Source organism: Camarhynchus parvulus, chromosome 6 (assembly GCF_901933205.1).
Source record: "Camarhynchus parvulus chromosome 6, STF_HiC, whole genome shotgun sequence".
Lineage (NCBI taxonomy): Eukaryota > Metazoa > Chordata > Aves > Passeriformes > Thraupidae > Camarhynchus > Camarhynchus parvulus.
The window spans coordinates 25,806,590-25,827,457 of record NC_044576.1 but is presented as its reverse complement, the minus strand read 5'-3'; the positions used below and the strand labels follow the sequence as shown (position 1 = coordinate 25,827,457).

The following is a 20,868-nucleotide window of genomic DNA, read 5'->3' as shown; positions in this document are numbered from 1 at the left end:
TGTGACTTGTAATTATGTGAAAGTTTCCTGTGAGTTCACAGAGATGGCTCTGAAGAAGAAATTGTTAACTGAAATAAAGAGTCTCCCACAGCTGAAACGTTTCCCTCTCAAGTGACGAGGGTAACCAACAGCAGGATTCTCTGCCAAAGGAAAATCATCGTGGCACGTCATCTTACAAAATGGTCACTTTACAGCTCCACCTAAACCCTTACTGTGTTTCAGTAGCCTAACCAGGCACTTCAAACCATAAACAGTTCTGATATTCTAAGCATGTAATATCTAAGGCATCATTTTCACTGAAGTGTAACACATTACACTCAAATGTAACAGAATCTTACTTTTGTAATGTAGCAAGAGACATACAGGCCTGCATTTTAAAAGAATTTTTTTTACTACATATAGAACTTTTTATCACAGTGGGAATGATTTTTCTCCTCATTCTGTGTTCGTACTAAACTTAGCCCACACCATGGCTAGGGCTTTTCAACCTAAATAACTGCAGATGATCATTCCGAATACAAAACAAGTTGAAGAAATAAGGAATCAGCTCCTACTTAACACTCTGGAGTAAGCAAAAAATTATTCTACTACTACATAATAAATAAAATGTTCAGAGATTGCAATTCTGATCTAGGTATTTCTGATTAGTCAGCCCTAAGTGATTCTTAACAACAAGGCAGAGTTCAAATGCTATCTGGTAATTGCAGCAACACCTCTTCACAAACAAACTAAAAAAAATCTATGTTGTTAAAAGTATTTACCTTTTAATTAGAGCAGCATAGGATACATCAAAAACATTTCATATTCCAGTACACCACAAAGATGAACACATCAGTAAGCTATGGATGAAATTTAAAGCTTAGCCCAAGTGGCTACAATGAATTTCCATTTCATTTTATACCACATATGCAAAAAAAAAAGCCAACCCAAAAAAACCTCAACCACCATAGTCACTACTTTCATTTGGAAACCTAAATAGCTTAAGCCAACGAGTCACTTGCAAACAAAGCACATTCTCTCCTACAATTTGCTAGCTTCAAACATCTGACCTACAGAGTTTTCATCTGTGTAAGTGCATTTCAGCTTCTGCCACTGCAGCCACCACGGACCAGCTGGGAGCAAACTGCTGAATCAGCCACCAGTGGTTGCACAGCTCCTCTAAACACAAAACCTCACTCAGAGGTATGGAGACAGCAAGGGAACAACCAGCCATCACTCCACCAGAGATCAAAAACAGTCTCATCTATCTCGACAAAAGCAGTGCTCCTGAAATATGCCAGCTAGACAGCTTCTCTTCTTTGAGAAGAAACCTGTCATTCCAGAATACAGGGTGCTCAATGACAGCAGGGCAATACTGTCATGGTGCCAGCTACCCTGGTTGGCTTGTTCAATAGAAAAGGCTGACCATTAAATTCATCTTAGTCCTCTAAGTGGATGGCCAGCAGATGGTAGTTCACAGGCTACCAATTCAGCCTGATATCAACACCCCAGGATGTGACACAGCTTTCCCCCTAATCCCCTCTCATGCTGAGGGAGCGGCTTGCTCACTGCAGGCACAGCCTGAGCCTGTGGAGCTGGGCAAGGAGAAGGCCTGGGCCCTGACAGCCCTCCAAGCCCTTCAGAACATCTTCATCTGCCACAGGACTGCAGCCAAGAGCATCCCGACTGTTTGCTGCCTCCATGGCTGCCAAACAGCTGAGCGTAACCCAGCCTCGCACTCCAGCAAAACCTGGGGTGGAGGGAATGACTGAGCAAACCTCAGCCCAAGGGGGCAACAAACTGCATTTAGACCACCTCCAAGGGCTTCCTTATTCTTCATTGTGGCGCCTTAAACCTGCAAGCATGTCTGTAACTACAGGCACCTAATCATAAACCTATGCGCAGTTACACCTGGAGTAACTATAAATAAGCAAGTGAGTTTCTAAAGATTTTGAAGGTTGATGATCATGTGTTTGCAGAACCAGACAGATCTCCCAGGACATCCCATCCCAGCTTCTGACACAACTGTGCCCTTCCAGGGCAAATGGGCAGGCACATGGACATCACCATTGGGTTTGAAGCTTTGGAATCCACCTTTTCACTCACTGGTCACCAGCTTTGCTGCTCTCTGGAAGCATTTCCCTGCACTAAGTGCCAGGTCACATACCAAAGTCCAGAGCAGTCGGGACAAAAAGGCTCCACACTTGCAGACAGAAAGTCACCTACGCCTTAAGTTCGTAGGAGGTAGAAATAATCTTTTGTGCCCTGCCTTTGAACTCACCTAGCAAGTACAAAAATATACATACTGTGATTCATTCTGTGTGCTCCAACATTATTTTTATGAAGCACTCTCTCTTCTTCTCCTTTGCAGGAACAAAAACCCACTAGTTTTTTGGCCAAGTTATAAAATACCATTGCCTGTTTTTGCAGAAACAGACTCCAAGAGCAAAGAATTCTGCTAACTCCATGGAGCAGCTTATTTTAATATGCAAAAAGGTACTTTCTACATGTGTGGCCCCCCAGCATGTACCTTTTGAGCTGCATGTCTCTATTTCCATGGCAACTCGCTGTATCAGCAGGCTGTGTAATCCTGCATAATATATGAAATTTAAAAATCCTAACTTTCTAGATGAAACAAATTTCCAGGATTTAGTGCAGGTTCTAATATCTCTTAAAAGGGTCATTCTAAATGGATTTGCCAGTGTAGGAAAACCCAGTTCTTGTTTTTGTGACCATACAACTTCTCTATCTATAGTGGCATACAACCTTCTGTAAGAGCAAGCGCTCCCTATCCACCCAATACCCTCCTTTGAATAAAGATCACCCACTTGTAGCAAAAACTTAATTTCCAATATAAAACAAACTTTCACTATTACCACTACACAGCACCCAGACAAAACTATTCAGATCCCTCAACAACTCCTATAGACAAAGGAAGCAACCTGCCATACAGTTTTGTTACCAGTTTGACAGAAAATGGCACAGGTCCCACCAAAGGTGATGATACAAACTACAAACCAGCATCAAATATTTTTCGTTCATTCCTCATTTCCTCTGAGCAATAAAAACAACTTATCAAAACAAAACCTACTAAAAAGGAGACTAAACATGAATTACAAGCAAGAGAGAAAGTAAACACACAAAGCAACAGCAGAGTAACATCTACTAATTATCTATATTAGCAACAAAAAGTTGTGTTGATCCTACAGAGATTGGGACAAAGCACACACAAAACCCCATAACAACTAAACAAAATTACTATCTAGGATGGCATCCTACCCTGGCCCCTAACAGCAACACAGGTTTATCTATCAAAAATCTTGTTCATTGTAGCAGTTCTCTGTTTATTTCTCTCTGAATTTGATGCAGTAAGTTGGCTCACCTTCTTCTATATGCTTTTCTGTAATAATCATGATGATTTCACAAAGTTCAGTGCAGGATGAATATCAGTACCTCGAATTTTCTGAGCATAATTAGTGACTGTATGTCACTGGATCCTTTTGCAGAGGAACACTGCTGAAAAAAAAACCCACCTATCTAAAAACAACTTAAGATGTGGTTTTAACATAATTTTGTACACGAAAAGGAGCAACAACTCTATATCTTCTATGTTCTAGCAGACAAAGCCACAATATCTACATTATTGCAGCTCAGCACTGAACAATATCTGGCCTCTCTTCAATTTTTTATTGTTTTTAGCTAAAAGTATTTGCAGTTCTTGATCTTCAGTTATGATGACAAAAGCCTGGACATATTTGTTTTATTGAACATCTAGTTTAAAATATAACTAATGCATTGAAAAGGAAATCTGCAGTAACATTTACTTTTCAACTAACATTGTGAGTTTGGAAGATATAGAAGTGTCTGTCAAAGTCCAAAAAAATACTTTACCCACAAGTTTCCAATTACACATGTCCTCACCTTTAAAATCATTAACATATTTTGGATCTGATCAGCTCTTAAAATCATTAACATATTTTGGATCTGATCAGTTCAGAAAACATCTAGCTCCTTGAACAGATCAGCATTCTTTCCAGAGAAAAGATAACAACCACAATCAGCATCAAATTTGCTCTAAGTGTACCTTTCTGCTTCAATACAACTAAATTAAATAAAATTTACTTGAAAACTGCACAATGATCAGCTAGACCTGTTTCTTTATGACATTATATTTTCCCAAAATTTACATTATATATTTAAATATTACAGGAAACCAAAACAAATGCAGACTGAATGAAAAGTCAAAAAAAATCTACACATCTTCCCCCATTATTGCTCAAGCAGTGCTCTTTCCAGTGAAGTTTTTTTGTTTGGTTTTATAATCTGACTCTTTCAGATAAATGCATCTTACCTGCTGAAAGCAACTAATTCAGGCCAGGTTAATATATGTATGTATATATGTTTGTGTATATATATATATATAACATGAGGACAAAGAAATTGCTGTGTTTCAGCTAACTAGATATAAGTTTAAAACTTCTCATCTCTTTTCTCCAGCAATCATTTGCCTAAACATGATGTGACCGACCACTTCTGCCATCCAAATACTCAGATGCAAGAACTAGAAACTGTCAAAGAGAAATGCTATTTTCCCTGTATTGTGTGTGCCCACTCCAGCTGGAGTCTCATTTTTAACTGCTACATTTCTGAGCTTAATTGCATTCTGCCCACTCAGTTTCAACTGGCTTTTGCATTATTCCCTCCCTGTCCTCACCCTCTCATGCTGCATTACTGCACATGGCTAAGCAGATTACCACATTCCAATGGGCACCACATTCCAATGGATTCCATGTTCCTGCACCACTGCTCGAAATGATGCTCGGCCACAGCTGGAGAAGCCAAAGCAACTCAGAAATACCTCAGGGAACTTCACCAATTAATGGCACCATGGAAATGCAGGCTCATTACACACCCTGAGGAGGTGATGAAGACCAAAATTACTCCCAAGCCTCTTTCAAAGCTTTCAACTGCTTTCCCCCATTGAGCATAACAGAATTAAACACAATGACAGAAAGCAGTGAAGTGTTATTGAAACAAACAGATGCATTCCAGAGGTGATTCAGGTGGCCCTGCATACAGCCAGGGCTCCACACTGATCTGAACAAGACTTCACTCCTTCAAGCTGACATTTGGCAGCATCTGCCTGCCAGCCCTCAGGATTTTTTGGATTGTTTTGGGGTTGGAGAGAGGGACCTTGAGGGAACATAAGAATGGAAAGGTAAGACAATTTACTTGGTTCAGCTGTTTGCAAGACTAACAGCTGGTAAAAGCACATGGCTTTGTTCGAGTTGAAGGGAATCTTAACACCAATTTCATAACTATGGCAGTTTTAGTTTAGACTAGAGACTTCAAATCTCTTATAATGTTTGGTGCCACAGTGAATTTCACCACATATTCATTCCTGAGCCTGCTTCACCTCCTCAACACCAACAGCTTCTGACACAAGGTATTTCCACAGAGCAAGTCAACCCAGAGGGGCCACACAGGCCTTTGCTTTCAGCTGAGACATCCTCCTACTGTCCTCCCCCCCTCCCTCTGGGTCACAGCAGGCACACAGAGGAAAAAGTTCCTGCCAGGAGCACAGGCAAGCTGAGAAAGAGGCAGGAGCTGGAGCAAGAACAAGGATGGGACGCTGGCAGGCACAGCTGATGGGCAAGAAGCAGCTGATAGGAAATTCTACATAAGAGAGTATCACAGCCATGAAAATACTGAGAAAATAATCCATCAACAGGCACCACTGCTGCTCCTACACACTGCCTGGAGAAGGGGTCTTGGAGATGGCAAAAGTATGTAGTGATTGTGAAACACGCTCTGAATGGTCACCTACAGCACTGGAAGCCATCTCTTTCACACCTACCTAATTCTGATTGCTTTATAATGAAAATTTAATTTTCATAACTTCTTAGGAGTATTTTTATTTAGCTTTTTACATCTTTTCTTCCCCACTCAACATTGAATGCATTAGCATTACAAAAAACCCAAAAATGACAGCATTTGAATTTATTGCAAGTTCATCCACATTCTTACAGATTCCCAGAATGATCCCAGAGATTTCTTTCCCAGGATAGCAGATGAAAAGTGAAACAAACAAGGACGAGAAAGAAAGCTCTGTTCACCTTCCTGTTAAGAGCCATGAAATGTCCAGACCTACCATGAATTCTCCTCATCCTCATCCCCACTGTCACAGAGCCTGATGCACAAAACACCCTCAGCCCCAGCACTGAACACTACTCTGCTCACAATTTTGAGACCAATTAAAAGATTATTTCACATATACTAACAATTCTGGAAAACACATGATAAATTGGGTCCTTTCACAGGAACAAGATGTTTTCCTTCAAAAGAAAAAAAAAATAAAAAGATCTATGATCCCTTCCAAGCAGATTCTTCAAAATCTGTTCAGATGAGGCATCCTTTTCTTTTCTTCCAAAAAAAAAAACCCACCAAAATGTCTTCAATTACAATTTTCCTAGAAACAGTGAAAAACAGGATTTCTGCTCGTCAAAAATCAGCCCAGTGATAGACTCTTAGCACACTTGAAAGGATTGTGTATTGCAGAAGTAGAAAGCAGCAGCAGTGCTAACCTGAAAAACGTCATGGAAAAAAAATTAGATGCAATCTGAATAAAACAAGATTGTATAAATATTGCAACAATACCCTTTACCTCACCACTTTCCAAAAAAATTAAAAAGATAATGGAAATCTGAAAAAACTGATGAATAAGCAGGCTAGCTTAGAGCTACACTAAAGTTCACATCGCTACCCTAACAAAATTAAAATCTAAATTGTATTATATGCCTATTTATACTGAGTGACACTTTTGCACCTTACTGGCCTTTGTTTCAGGCAGAAAACAGATGTCATAAATGTCTAGATAATTCAGCAAGAAATTGTGTGTTTGTGAACATTTAAAATACAACCTTTACAGCAGCTCAGGTACAGCAGTGTCTTACCAGGCCTGCTGGTCTCCAGATATTTGTGCCTTGCAGAACCTGTTCCCATTGCATAGATGGACCAGAGGATTGCACTGAACTTTACAAGCTGAGAACAGGTGATTCCCTGCACTGGGATTGCCCACATCTGCTCCTCTCTGACCTGCACAGAGGTGAGGATGCTCTCAGCTCCTTGCAGAGTGACCCTGACCCAACCCCCAAGTAAAAGCTCAACAAAAGTGATGGAGCCTTAATTTTTGCACTAATGCACAGGGCAGGAGAGGAGTATTTCAATTGCTTAAGTGACATTCACATGAGTTGCAGGGGTGGAACCAACTCAGATTAAAAGACAGTGAGTCCTTTTCAAACCAAGTGTAATCCAAAAAGTATTAGACATATGCTCAAAGCACTCAGAAAAAATATACAGCCTCACAAATTGACTTGAAGGACTGAACAAATTTTAGTATGACAATATGCTCCAGAACAATATGTTCAAAATAAGGGTACTATATATATATGAACAGTATGAGAATACTAAGAACATATCTGAGGACTTGAGAACAGAGCTCCTGAACAGAGAGAATAAGAAACTGAAACTGTAGAAACACTGTACCAGAAACTCTAGAAACAAATAAATAAAAATCAGTTTAACAAAGAAGTTGATTGACTAATTTTAACTAATACTTTCCACCTGCTTGTTCCTTTCTTACTCAACCATTCTGAAAATAGTGAGGAAGGAAGGAAAAAAAATCACAGGAATGACACTTCCAATAAAAACATAAAGAATGAGAAAAAGAGAGCAAACACCAGTATGGATAAAAGAGAGATGAAAACCACCAGCATGCACCTGAAGTGAGACAGGAGCACTGGGTACAGGCTGCAAGGAACTCTGACAATGTACAGGAATAACCAAAGAGCAGTAGCAGACAGACAGGCAGGACATCAGAAGTGGCTAAGAAGGATGTGTGGAGCAGGACCTGAACTGCTGCGAGCCCTGCAACAGGGCACAGCCAGTGCCACCCTCCCAGCCAGGCACAACGTGCCAGAGCTATTCCTCCATCCCACCACAAGCCTTGCTCCATCCCTCCCTTTGCTGCAAGGCAAGAAACATCCAGTTACATGCACTATTTTATTCCCATCTGGGGCTAAAAGATCAGCACATGTCTGAGGAAACCTCCTCCCCACCAGCCCCCAGCTCCTGTGATTCTTGGGCACGGGGTTGTGCAAACAGGGGCAGCTTCTCTCCCCCACAATTCCTCCTTCCTCCCCTCCTTCTTACATTCTATGACAATAATTTTTCAAACAGGAGGAGGAGAAGTTGAAATCTGAAGAGCTGAATATCAGAGTGTACTGCACAAATTCCTACCAACCCAAAAGCTTCTAAGCTTCTGTAATTCTTACAGAGTAGCATAACTAGTCTGACAACTGTCAGTACTAGCTTAGTACTGAAGCACACTTAGATGCTATAAACAGGAATTAACAGGAATTAAATTCTTTTAAAGCAAATATACACATTAAATCACTTTATATTAGATCAGCATCCTATGGGGGTCAAATTCAGACATGATGCAAAGAAGGAAATTTTCATTTTAAATGATTCTTGCTTTCTAAAGCTTAATTTGATCCGTGCTTGTGAGGACTACCAGTTGGAAATATGACTGAGAGAAAAAGGTTTAACCACAGCCTCTCTTTTTGACACACTGTGCACTGTCCTCTAACTCCTAAATTCCTCATGTCAGATCTGTACAGATGATGCTGTTTCACTGATCATTTTTCTCACAACCAACTTTTAGCTTATTTTGCAGAGCAAATAACACTACCACTAAATCCAGACCAGATGATCTCTGCCAACACTCACTCATCACTGTGGGCTGCATTACAGCATGATCTTACACAGCATCATCTTGTTCCTGCTTCTAGCATTTATCAATAAATTATTATTTTGATTCAGGAGCTCTTCATCTCTCTCCAGAAGAAGGTGGTATCTTCAACGGATGCTTCTATGGGTCCTCTTCTTCTCATATTTATAACATACCATAACTGCAGAAATCTGCTAGAAAATTGTCTGTGCCCTTCATCCTTTAGCCACGCTACCATTATGTCTAGACAAGAGTACAAAGTGCTATCTAAGAAAAAATTCATTGCCAAAGTATTTATTGCCCAAATAGCCCTTCCACCTGTCCTTTAGAAATAGGAAGCAAATCAGTGCCCTGAAAGGCAGTTCTGGCCTGTGGACTGCTTCCAAGCCATGCTGCCCTGCATGCTCCAACACATTAGTCATGCCTCCATATACAATAAATGAAGTTGCTAATAGAGATACAAAAGGCTGACCGTTAAATAAAAAGGGAGATAACACAGCAAATCCAAATTAGGCTGAAAAAATACCATCTGTTCCAGTTAAAATATCTTCCTCATCTGTATTATCATCAGGAGCTCTCCATTTGTTACTTATTATTTCTAGATACTGTTTCAAATATTAGGAGGTTTGCATAAAAGCCACATTACTTAATTCAAGTACCACTAGTTTTCACCAGAAGTACCAAAACAAAGTTGGGAGTGATCCACAAGTGACTTTGGTAAACTGCACAAAGTGCAATGTGATTCTGTAATTCTCCCCCCTACCTTTATATGTATGTGTATATATATATATGTATGCATATATAATTATAATGGTATAATGACAACTATTGTCAGCATATCAGAGCACCTCATACTGAAAAGTGACCCTTAAGGCAAGTGACCCTTAAAGCAAATGAAAAGCTTGACCTAAAAGAACCACTTCTTTGCACTGGCTAATTACTCTGCTCTGTGATCACCTGTTTAAGCTTTCATTTGTCACTGCTATTCAAGCTGGGATATTTTATTTACATTTGGCTGCAAGCACCAGCCAGTGGTAAAAGCTGCACATTAATAGTGATACTAATAATCAAAACCAAGCAGCAGCCTTGGATGAAAAGTGTCCATGATCAGAGGAGGTCAGAAAAAGGGCCATACAACCAGCCTCCCACATCTGACTGACAAGAGAACTTACAGTGCTCACTAGCTGGTAATTAAGAGTTTTGACAGCAAGGAAAATGAGAATCCAAATGAATCCTAAATGATGTGATTCTGGACTAATAATCTCTGCAATGCATCAATAACTTTATTTTGGAGTAGCTACCTGAAAAGTGGTCAAAAACTGGTGAAAATATTATTTTCAGCATAATTAATTCTATTCTATTAATCAGGTTCTGCCCATTTAGTTTTGGTAACTGAAGAGCAGCACATTTGTAGTGGATGAATATATACACACACCTGAAGTACTTCTGGGAGATCCATCAAAGCAGAACCCCACAAATGAAAACTTGTTAATTAGCTCCTGAGTTCCTAGCCTCATTTAGTTACAAACCAGGCTATACAACACTGAATTTACATAAAAATAATAACTAAGATATATCCAGAGCTGTTACTGATCTCACCCTCCACTACTTGAGAAAGTTGCTTACACAGGAAAGAAAACTTAGTCTTGGAAGGGATTTAAGTAGTCTCAGCAGTAATTTTACACTCTGCACCTAGAAAACTTGAAATTCAGTCCATGAGCTTTTACAGTCACATACAACCCAAGCAGAACTTTTTGCTCACATGACAAGTCACTGCTCTAGCACTGGAAAAGTGCATGAGAGAGTTCAAATCATCACTAATTTCCATTTAGAAACAGCAATTTGAAAGTGCACTCACATACAAACTTTCCATGCTCTCTCCCCCTGCTTTTGTTAGAAAACTTTATACCTCTAGACTTGCAAACAGAGTCATCCAATGGTGGAAGCATAGCAGTGACCTGGAAAAAGTTCAGGCATGCACACATACCTGAATGTGTGCATTAAGATGAATGGAGGCAGGATACCTCACGTTACCTCAGGATAAGGGAATACAGACAAGCAGGAGCAATGAGTACCTTTCATGTTCTCTACACCCTTCTGCCTTGCATTAACTTGTTTCTGTGTCACAAAATAAGACATTTCCAGCCAAGATTTAAAAAAACTTATTCTGGACCATTTCTTTTTGTTAGAAGATATTTCAACTAATTATGTAGTTCAAAGATGAAGAGGGAGCAAAAATCATGCTGTAAAAGTACAAAGCAATGCAAAAATCAGTAGAAGCAGCTCTCAAGGATACTTTTAGATTACCATGGTATACAACTGATCAGCTTATATTAAATACTTCTGAAAGACAGCAAGCTGGCCCAAAGAACCAACAGCATGCAAACTGTGAAAGTCTTCCTGCTAACATAAAGCAGGTTTAAGTGGAAAAAACAAAACAAACCAGTTTCAGTAGACACTGAAAATCACAGGACTGAAAGCTGTGACAAACACAGATTTCCTATTCCAAGACTTTACAGGTTGAGAACAACACAAAGATTTGCCTACAGAGACTGAGGGTGTAAGCCCATAGCTTATATACACTACAAGCTTTGAAATTGAGAGCATCTTTCTTTTAGTATTCTTAATACAGAGGATCATTAAGAAATAAGAGTTCACATACAGATTACAACCATCTCAGGATCCTGTCAGACCACATGACTACTTGTTACCACACTGTACATTCAAAGATGACACACACTACCCTCCAAACAAAGATCTCACTGCAGCCATGGGTTTATGCCCATTTGCCTTTCTCCACCTTCCACTTGGCCAGGAGGAGTCAGGAGTTTGAGGCTGGGATCCACCTCTGTTCCTCAACCATGGCGAGCTTGGTGCCTCCAAGCCACGTCCTAGGACTGGGTTTCAGCTCCCATGGCTCACAGGAGGGAAGGCAGAGCTATCCCACTGCCATTGCTGCTGGTCAAATTCTTCCCTGTAATTTGTGCCTTAATTTCTCTAATGCAAAAGGGATAGTACACATCACAAATAAAGGCAAGAAAGCTTATTCAAGACTATAAAAGGCTACAAGGTCTTTTTGATACTGCAACAGCAAATTCAGAAATTACTATGATTTTTCCAGGGCTTCTGAAGCAGAACATCTCACCAAAGGCAAATGCACATCTTGAGATGTGAGCAGCTGCTCCAGAAGAGAAAATCTAGTTCCTTGTTCTCCTCTCTCTCTCTTTTACTTTTACACAACCTGATTTTGAGGAAAACATTTGGGTTTTCGTTACCACAGGAGGGCAGGGGCATGTAACGCTCCTGTCGATTTCTTCTTGGAGACAGCAGAACAAACAGTGGGAGCTGGAATGCAGAAAGAGCCAAGTCAGAGACCCGGAGCGTGATGGAAACTCAGCCCTAGCAGCGGAGTTAACTGCTTGCTAATGAAGGCGTATGCATCCCATCTGCTGACTACACAAGAGCTGGAATGGTTTCAAAACCAGCCCAAGACAGACATACCATCAAATATGTGATGTGAACGTTGTGATCCATACTCAGAAGTTCACCCCACGGATTTTGGCAGGGCTGAGTACAGACCCAGACACACGCACAGGCACTGAGGTGACAGGACACAAACAGTGCCACTGTCACACGTTAACTGTCACTGCCCGGTGAGAACAGGAATCCTTCCAGAGGAATTTGTTTATTCATTAATTCTGATTTCAGGAGAAAGTTCTGGCTTGCACCCAGCAGCTAATTGGTTCAATAAACAGCATCTCAGTTTAGAAGAAGAAAACATGATACTACAGTGAGAACATGTAACTGAAACCTCGATAGCTGGGTATGACTTAGGGCTTCTCCAAAGAGCCGCCCTGCAAAGAGATAAGTTTCAAAAGACAAGACAGGATACAGCCCAAATGCAAGAAATAACTAAAAAGATTTATCTAAAGACTTCTTACGATGAAGAGAAAAGAGAAATTGCTACTGTAAAAATGTCCCTAATGATGACCTAAAACACAGAAAATAAATTTATGGATGAAATCACGGGGGGGGGAAAAATCCATCTTGTTGTATTTAAATTCTGTATTACAACTCATAGGTATAATATTTAAACATTTTTCCCTCCTAGCTAGGCCTGCCACACACAATATGCTATAAAGACATCTGCCAAACAATTTTTTGAGTATTCCCAAAAGCAAATACATAGCCCACTGTGAAAAACAAATATGATTACCTGAAATCTGTGATCATCTGCACACCGTCAGAGAGTCCAAAAGACATGAACAGAACAAAACAAAATCTGCTGCACTAAAACAAGCTCCCAGGTATTTTCATTAGTGCTATTTACTAAGACGAATTTCCCTTTTCATGAAATCTACAATTTTCAATTCAATAAAGCTCATGCAACTGCCACTGTTATAACATTCTCTTTAATAAGTAATATTTTTGGTTTTATAAGTACTGAACAATAGCCATCAGATTTGAAGAACCATTAGAAAAGTAATTGTCACAATTTAACATATTAACAAGAACATTTGAGCTGAGGTTTCATTTAACCCATACATCCCTTCAATAAGAAATTTGTGCAAATCACTCCAAATTATGCATATTATATATTCTTGGCTTTAGACCCTTTGATTGTACAGTCATTTCTCTACATGTACCATTTTTAAAAGTCATGTACTCTAAGTGGTACATCAGAAGAAACAGCAAAATGGGATTTCATGGTAAATCCTTCATACTCTGCTATGATCAGCATTTTGCAGGACTACACAGATGAATTCTCTGTTAGCCCTCCACTTCCTTGTTTAGGAGGTCACTTTTTGCACTATTTCTTTTTATAAAGATCTATTTTTGACTGCAGTGGACTTTTGTTTACATATTAAGCCACCTGATGCCCCCAGGAGACATATAGTTTGCTAGTGAAGTCATTTTCTCTCTGCTACACACAGTGACTCCATGTAACTACATGCTTCTAAACAGGAGCTGGTATTTGCAGCAATCTGCAGAAGACTCCTGGCTGTGCAGTTATCCCTTGGAATTAAAAGAAATGCATAGTTCTGCTTTTCTGCAGCAGAGGGGGAAGGGGAATATAACAAAGCACAAAACTCCAACACCACAATTTCAGAAACACAACTTCTCATTTAATGAAGAGAATAATGATTGCTCAATTTTTTCTTTGCCTTGGACAGTTGCAGGTTGACTGGGGGGGTGTTGAGTTGGAGAAAAGCAGTGGGAGAGATTACAAGGTGTTCTTTTTTTCATGAGGATGCAATGATGCTAGATTAGGTCTAACACAAACAAAAAAGGAAGACGGAAGCTAAGAGTCTGAACCTTTCCATAGCACAATGCACTTTATTCAGCACCTGCAGTTGCACTGTACATAGAGCTTCAGCTAATTATCTACAGATTTACTACAACCTTCACTACTATGCAATATAAGCTTTAAGTTGTGACACACTGAATAGGTTTCTTTTGTTTATAAAAGAAAAGTCTAAGCAACAGTTAAGAAATAGTAAAAAAGAGCTCTTCGTTTTTTTTGCTCTGAGCCTTTTGACACAACATGAGAATTTCCTCCCAGGACAATTCTCAATAACCACGATTAATGCTGTGTATTACAAAACAGATTATAACTTTCAGCATCAAAAAAATTTACAACAGTCAGGAATCTTATTATATAGGAGACTGGACAGTTCACATGCTACAATTACACAGACCACCATTACTGGCAGTCACAGGACAGAAGTCTCATAACAAAGAGAAAGCAAAATCCCCTATTTGCCAAGATTTAAATGGCTGGGGCACAGGCAAGAGAAAGGAAAAGGAAAAGAGAGAAATCTGACTCCCCACAAACAAATATCGAGCCCTGGTTGTTTTGGCTGCCAGTCAGGTATTTCTTCATAAAAGTAATAAATATACTTACTTTTCTTCCCAGTTAAGACAACATTCCAGACCAATGGATTGTTCTGACCATTCAAACTGTCACGAAACAACTCTTCAATTTCTGATTTATTACTAATTTCTATTAGCATGGAGACATTGAAAACACAGATCTAAATACAACTGCAAATCCTGAAGTGGTTTTGCCATATTTCTTGATGTACTAAACCAACATTATCTGTAATATCTAATAGGCAATTAAAATCCATATATATCTGTACATTAAGTATAGATACACTATAGCTTAGTGTTCACAGGTATTGGAGTTTCAAGATTATTTTTATGCTTTCACATGACACTATTTAACCTTGCATTTTCATGCCCATCACTATAGTTATTCTAAACTTCTAATAGACACAATTTTTTGACAGGATAAGTGTTAAAAGTACTGTATTATAGTAATACATATGTTGTTTGCAGCACTACACAGAATACTTCATACGTAAGTGAATCATCCATCATCATATAGAAGTCCTAAGTAAATTTAGGATTCCTACAATGCTATCACTTACTGTTTCAGAAAACCGTTTCTGTAATTTTAATTCTTACAACAAACTCATTCTGCATATCCTTAACCTGAATAACTCATACTGCTTTAATATGTGCAAACAAGGGGAAGAGTGACAAGCTACTAACATCAGATATATTTAAAAAAACCCTAACATTTGATTTAAACATACTTTTCTTGCTGCAGTTTTCATACACTAAAACACAGAAGACAGAGTGAACCCTAGGATTAGAACAAATTAGCCAAAAAATAGAAACACCAGTTTCATGTACTACCACTCCCAAAATTTGACACATTGCATTAATAACAAGTCTATAGCCACAAGAAAAGCTGCATTCTGTGATGATATTAAACAGTCTCTGCGCATCTATTAATCACTAAGAGTCAAGTACGTGATAGTAATCACTGTTCTGTTTAACAACTCTGTAAAGCAAACTTTTGACAGACAGGTGATGGCAATCTGCCACCAGTCCCCAAAAAGAGTGTCTGCTTTCAGTCACATCCCTGTATCGACACTTTCAGTAAGTCAACAAATGTTTCAGCACCAAAACGACAGTGGCACAATGTTTCACATTTCTTATGTAGGAAATACTCTCACAGACCTCCATAGGATTTCTGGAATTAATGCAAAACAAAACCTCAAGCAAACATGTTTTGCAACCCCAAATATAGTGAGTTTAGAAATAGTTGGTGAAAAACTGCTAAAGCTTGAAATTTTTTTGCCTCCAAGTGCATGTATCAACCTGTGGGCTGAAAGCAGTGGGAGACCAGAACATAGCTAAGTTAAAATTGCACCTCATCACAAACAAGCCTCACTATTTAATAGGGATGCACTTCAGAACCCCTCTCCAAAGCAATACCAACCACGAACAAGATCTGTGCTACAGAAAGAACCTATTTTAAAGCCCAGCAGTCAAAGCAGTGAGTGAATTGAGATGTGCTGCAATATTTATGCAGCCATTATAATGCAAATGCGGAAGGTATTAGAAAGGCTATCTGCATTGGTGCACAGCCCCTTCAGTCAGCGCACAATGCCGACAGAAAGAACAATTAGGATGCATGCATAACAAAAAGCCTCCGACCACAGGGTAGGCAGGTCCACTGAACCGGATACAATATCTACGGGATCCACAGGGCTCCATGGAAATAGTGCCTGCCGGATCGCAGCGCACCTCTGGCTCACGCTCAGAATATGAAGCGTCCTTGGGCACAAAAGCACGCAGATGATTAGCACAGCAAAGGTGAGAGCTACAACCAACTCCATGCGAGCACCAGCCTCATGTCTCACAAGACAGCACAGCTCGGTCCCCAGGGCTGCTCCTCCCGGTAAAACCCCGCACCACTAACACACAGCAGCAAACTTTCAACTTGGCTCAAATATAGTACATAAAAATCGGGTATGTACTTTCCCGTGGCAGAAAACAATGCTCTCCAGCACTGGTTGAGACAGAAAGGGAGGCAGGCGTGCAAACCAGGATCTAATGCACATCCACTCTGAGAACAGACTATGCTTTTGTAGAGAAAGCAAAAAGCAAACTAATAGACTCAAGTATTTACCTTTTTTCCCCAACATGTACACCTCAATGTAAAACAATACTAAAACAACCAAGTATACAGGCAAGCCAGATTGTTTTAAAAAGTTCTTTGACCGTGCATCCTAGTATTTATCTACACCAATTCACAGCCTCTTAATATATCCTCACAGCAGTCAGCATGTCTGCAATTATATGATGGGCTCTGTTCTCTCATTTCTCTTGTAGAGCAATACAGATAAAGCACCTCTTAAACTGCGACAATCTTAAAACTGTCCAAAATCACCACACGGCACAAACTCACTTTTTTTTAAAGAAATTATAAACTGTCCATAAATTCTATACAAAAGATACATTACCTGGGGGTTAACGATGGGAAAAAAACCTTAGTAATTAAAATTCATTATTCATCCAGAGACCTGGATATCCTGAAAATGCCTTTATTGAACCAAATTTGATGTTGGAGAATTCCCAGATTTATAATAGTACGTGATGCATATTTCACAACAGAGTCAAGGTAAAGCAATGCAGCAAAAAACAAGCGAATTAAGGTCAATGGCTAATACAGCAAACATTACCTTGCTTATTATATCAACCTGTTACATTTTATCCATTTTGTAACACAGCAAGACCACTGTATCAAACAGACTAGACTATGTCGGCCCGTACAGTTTCCACGAAAACGAGAGTTCTTTTTATCTGTTCCATCAGCTGTAACTGGCTTTTTAATCTTCTCTACGGCATCCTCCACAGCCCTCTCACACACACACACACAAACCCGCCAAAAAGCGAGAGGCAGAAATATCTCCTCTGAGATGCAGTTGCATGCAGTAAAAATAAATACAAGGTATTACGACAACAGAGTGAGAAACAAGCCTCACTTCGATTAAAAGAACATCCACTGAAAATTAAAATCAAAAGCAATGAGCCTCGAAGTGTTCTGGGCGGGAGATGCCACTGGCCATGCTGAACGGGAGGGTATGGTGGGCTGGACATGAGGACACGGCAGCAGCTTTTCCTGCAGCCAGGAACGGCACAGATACCCCAAACCCAGGCGCTGGGGAGGGCAGGGGCAAGGTGGGCACCAGGGACAGCCTTCCCAGGGGCTGTGGTGGGGCACGGGAAGGGACAACGCTGCCTTCCCCTCCTGTGCACAGAAGTTTTCGTCTTTCCTAAGACACGAAATGAGAACCCGCTCCTAGAGAGACATGGCTCCTTCCTAGCACCCACCCAAATTCTCCACAGTGGTATTTTGGAACCACTGAGGTCTCTTAAGGCAGTTTTATTTCCTTGCTACCATACTAAACCTTCCCAAAACAGAGCTTTGTTATTTACTGCGTTTCCTCAGCCTTGTGAAGAAGGGAACACAGAATGTGATCCTTATTTCAAACATGCAGAAGATGCTTTGACAGCCCCAATTCAATTACCATGCATGAGCACCGTGCCCACACACAAGCATCTACATCCACCTATTTCACGGGTACTGGACACAGCTGCCGGCTCACGGTGACAAGCCAGGACTGCCACACACACGCTGCTCCAGCAGAAACATGCTTTTCTAGAAAGCCACAGCCAAGTCACAATCAATCCAAGGGTTTCCTAAAAGGCACACGCACAGCAGTGATCTTCCGAGCAATTAATCTCTGCGCACGGGCTAACGGCGCAGGGAGACAGCTGGAGAAAATATTCCTCGTCTGAAGGAATCCCTTCAATCACACAAAATTCCTGGAGGAGAATACACCCGTCAGTGCGATTAAAGTGTCAACATAACAAAGGAACGCCCCTCCCGCCCTACAGATATGCCACGCTGGAAAGGAAAAACTGCACCAGGAAAAACTACACCGGGAACAGCAGCTACTCACAACCAGAACTGCTCATGGACCCTCCCTTGCCATCACCACAAACAAAAAATGCTGAGGATTCTTTCTAGAAAGAGCACACAGAGGGACGTGGAAGAAGACAGCATCCTCTTTGAGGATCCCTCAGTATTCCTCAAAGGAAGGCTGTGGACACAAGGAGAGCTTTGTCTGGAATCATCTTTGTGTATTACAAGGTTACATATAAAATTAGTTTTGCCTAATATACATGCTTTGCCTTGCCACATGTACAGAAATGCTGATGGCCGACAAACAGCCTAAAATTAAAGGAACACTGCTTCAAACTAGGAAGATTATCTCCCATTTTACTCATCCAGAGCAAGGAATAATTACACAGAAAACAAAATAGTGAAATCCAAAACATTCAAGGGGAATTAAGATGATAAGGGTGTTACTAAAATTAAAATGTATGCACAGTAGTGTAATAACAAATTCATAAGATACTGTAAATCTTTCCCAAAACCAGATTAAGTTTGTATCAAGATCACCATACAACATATGTCTGAAATATGGCTGTAAATAAGCATGATTTAATTTGACCACCACCTACTTTAAGCCCTTGCTTTTATAAACAGAAGTATATCATCATGATTAGTGATTAAAAGAAAACAACAACAACAAACCAACACACACAGTTTAGGAGGTGAAAAGAACAATATAAAAGGTCAAACACGCAAACAAGAAACAGTAGAAAATTAAGACACTTAAAATGATTACCAAAACCATCTCAACTTCTGACAGTCAAAAAAATCCCCACCAAGTACTGCAGCAACGACAATACACACAAATACAACTCCTTGATCATTAATATTCTGCCTCAAAAGTCTGCACATGTGCACAACTCAATGCTTCCACAGTCCCATCTCAAAAGCACAACTTAAAGATTACCAGTACTATTTCAGCACTTCACAATCACTTTCTCACACACCGTGACGTTTTATTCCACGTCCATACCTGTTCCTAAATAGGATGGACAAGCGAAGCAGCAACACAGTTTCACCAAACTTCAGTTCTGCTGAATTGCTGTGCAGCTCACGCCCAGTCGCAATTTTAGTCAACGCGGCCGTTCACCTTACTAAGGTTACTACAGCTTTTGGAGCATTTCCTAGGAAAAGACACGAACAACTCGGTGAAGATGCCTTCTACAGCCACAAATATACGCGGGAAGCTGTCACACCGCTTTTCTCTGTCACACCTCTCTGTTTTAAATACCGGGAAAATCACCTGGCTAGACAGGAAGGCGACGACTTTTGAAACGAGGTTCTCTGTCTCTGTGGCTGCATCAGAACTGCCACAATAAATACATCGGGTGAAACAGGAAAAGAGCCTCACGCCTATGCGAGAGGGTGGGGGACGCGCTGACACGGGCAGAGGCAGCGCTAATCATTACCCGCACGCCGGTAATCATTACCCGGAGCGCCGCCGCCACTACACACACGCCAGTTCGCTTCAATTTCTCCGTGCCAGCTCCCGGCACCGAGAGCTGGCAGCGAGGAGAAGAGGTGAGGCTGTAAGACGGAGCTTCCTCCTTTCTTTTTGTTGTTATTGTTGTTGTTGTTGTGGCGGTCGCTGCCATCGCCCGGCAGCCCCTCGGCCGAGCCCCGCGGGGGCGATGGCCGCCCCCGGCCCGGCCCGTTCCGCCCCACCTGCGCCGGGCCCCGCGGACCGGGCGGGGCAGCCCGCCGGGGCGGGCACGGGCTCCCCGCCGGCCGCCCCGCCGCCCCCACCTGCGCCCCGGCCCTCCCGCCTTTGTGCCCGCGGCCTCCCGCCGCCCCCGGCCGCCGCCCGCTGTCAGCCGCCGCCCGGCCGAGCCCCCGGCCCGCCCGCCCCGTACCGTGCGGCTCCGCCATCCTCCCGCGGCGCGCTCGGCACCCGCTCCGCGCCCGGCCCTGCCCTGCCGGCCACCGTCTGTGCGCACCGAGCCGTCACGGGACCGCCCGCCCACGGCCCTCCCGCGGCTCTCGGGGCGGGCCCGCCGAGCGCGGACACCGAGCGCTTCCAGGTTACGGCGGAAGCGCCGCGTTGCCCGTGGCGACGGTGGGAGCGGGGCCGTGAGGGGCCGTGAGGGGCCGTGCGTGGCCGTGAGGGGCCGGAGCCCGGGTCGGCTCCCCGCGGGGCTCGGGCAGGGCTCCCCTGCGCTGTCCCATGACGGTCCCTGGGTGGGTGCCCGGCCCCGCAGACCCCGCCGCAAGCTGCCGTCGGGCCAGGGCTGCCGGGATGTCCCCGGTGCGGAGGGCAGCCCGTAACTCGGTCGGTGAC

The 20,868-nt window shown here is 41.8% G+C and overlaps 2 protein-coding genes across 4 annotated transcripts in view; one reads left to right on the top strand and one right to left on the bottom strand.

The window, feature by feature from the left end:
• Window positions 1-20,581, bottom strand: part of SHOC2 (SHOC2 leucine rich repeat scaffold protein) — a 60,675-nt gene extending 40,094 nt beyond the window's left edge. The window contains exons 1-2 of one of the 3 annotated variants that reach the window (XM_030950860.1): window positions 20,444-20,581; window positions 19,564-19,714 (exon numbers count right to left, since the gene is read on the bottom strand). The gene's annotated coding sequence lies outside the window, so the exon portion shown is untranslated. Of the gene's footprint in view, window positions 1-12,045; window positions 12,116-19,563; window positions 19,715-20,443 lie in introns of all 3 variants that reach the window. The other 2 variants (XM_030950862.1, XM_030950861.1) reach the window with 2 other exon arrangements.
• LOC115905459 (basic proline-rich protein-like) lies at window positions 20,222-20,674 on the top strand. The gene has a single exon (XM_030951759.1). The coding sequence runs from the start codon at window positions 20,222-20,224 to the stop codon at window positions 20,672-20,674; it is 453 nt and encodes a 150-aa protein (XP_030807619.1).
• Window positions 20,675-20,868: the final 194 nt, after the last annotated feature.

Excerpts from the sequence above, each read along its gene's own strand:
- LOC115905459 (XM_030951759.1), top strand. The coding sequence starts at position 20,222 with ATGGCCGCCCCCGGCCCGGCCCGTTCCGCCCCACCTGCGCCGGGCCCC.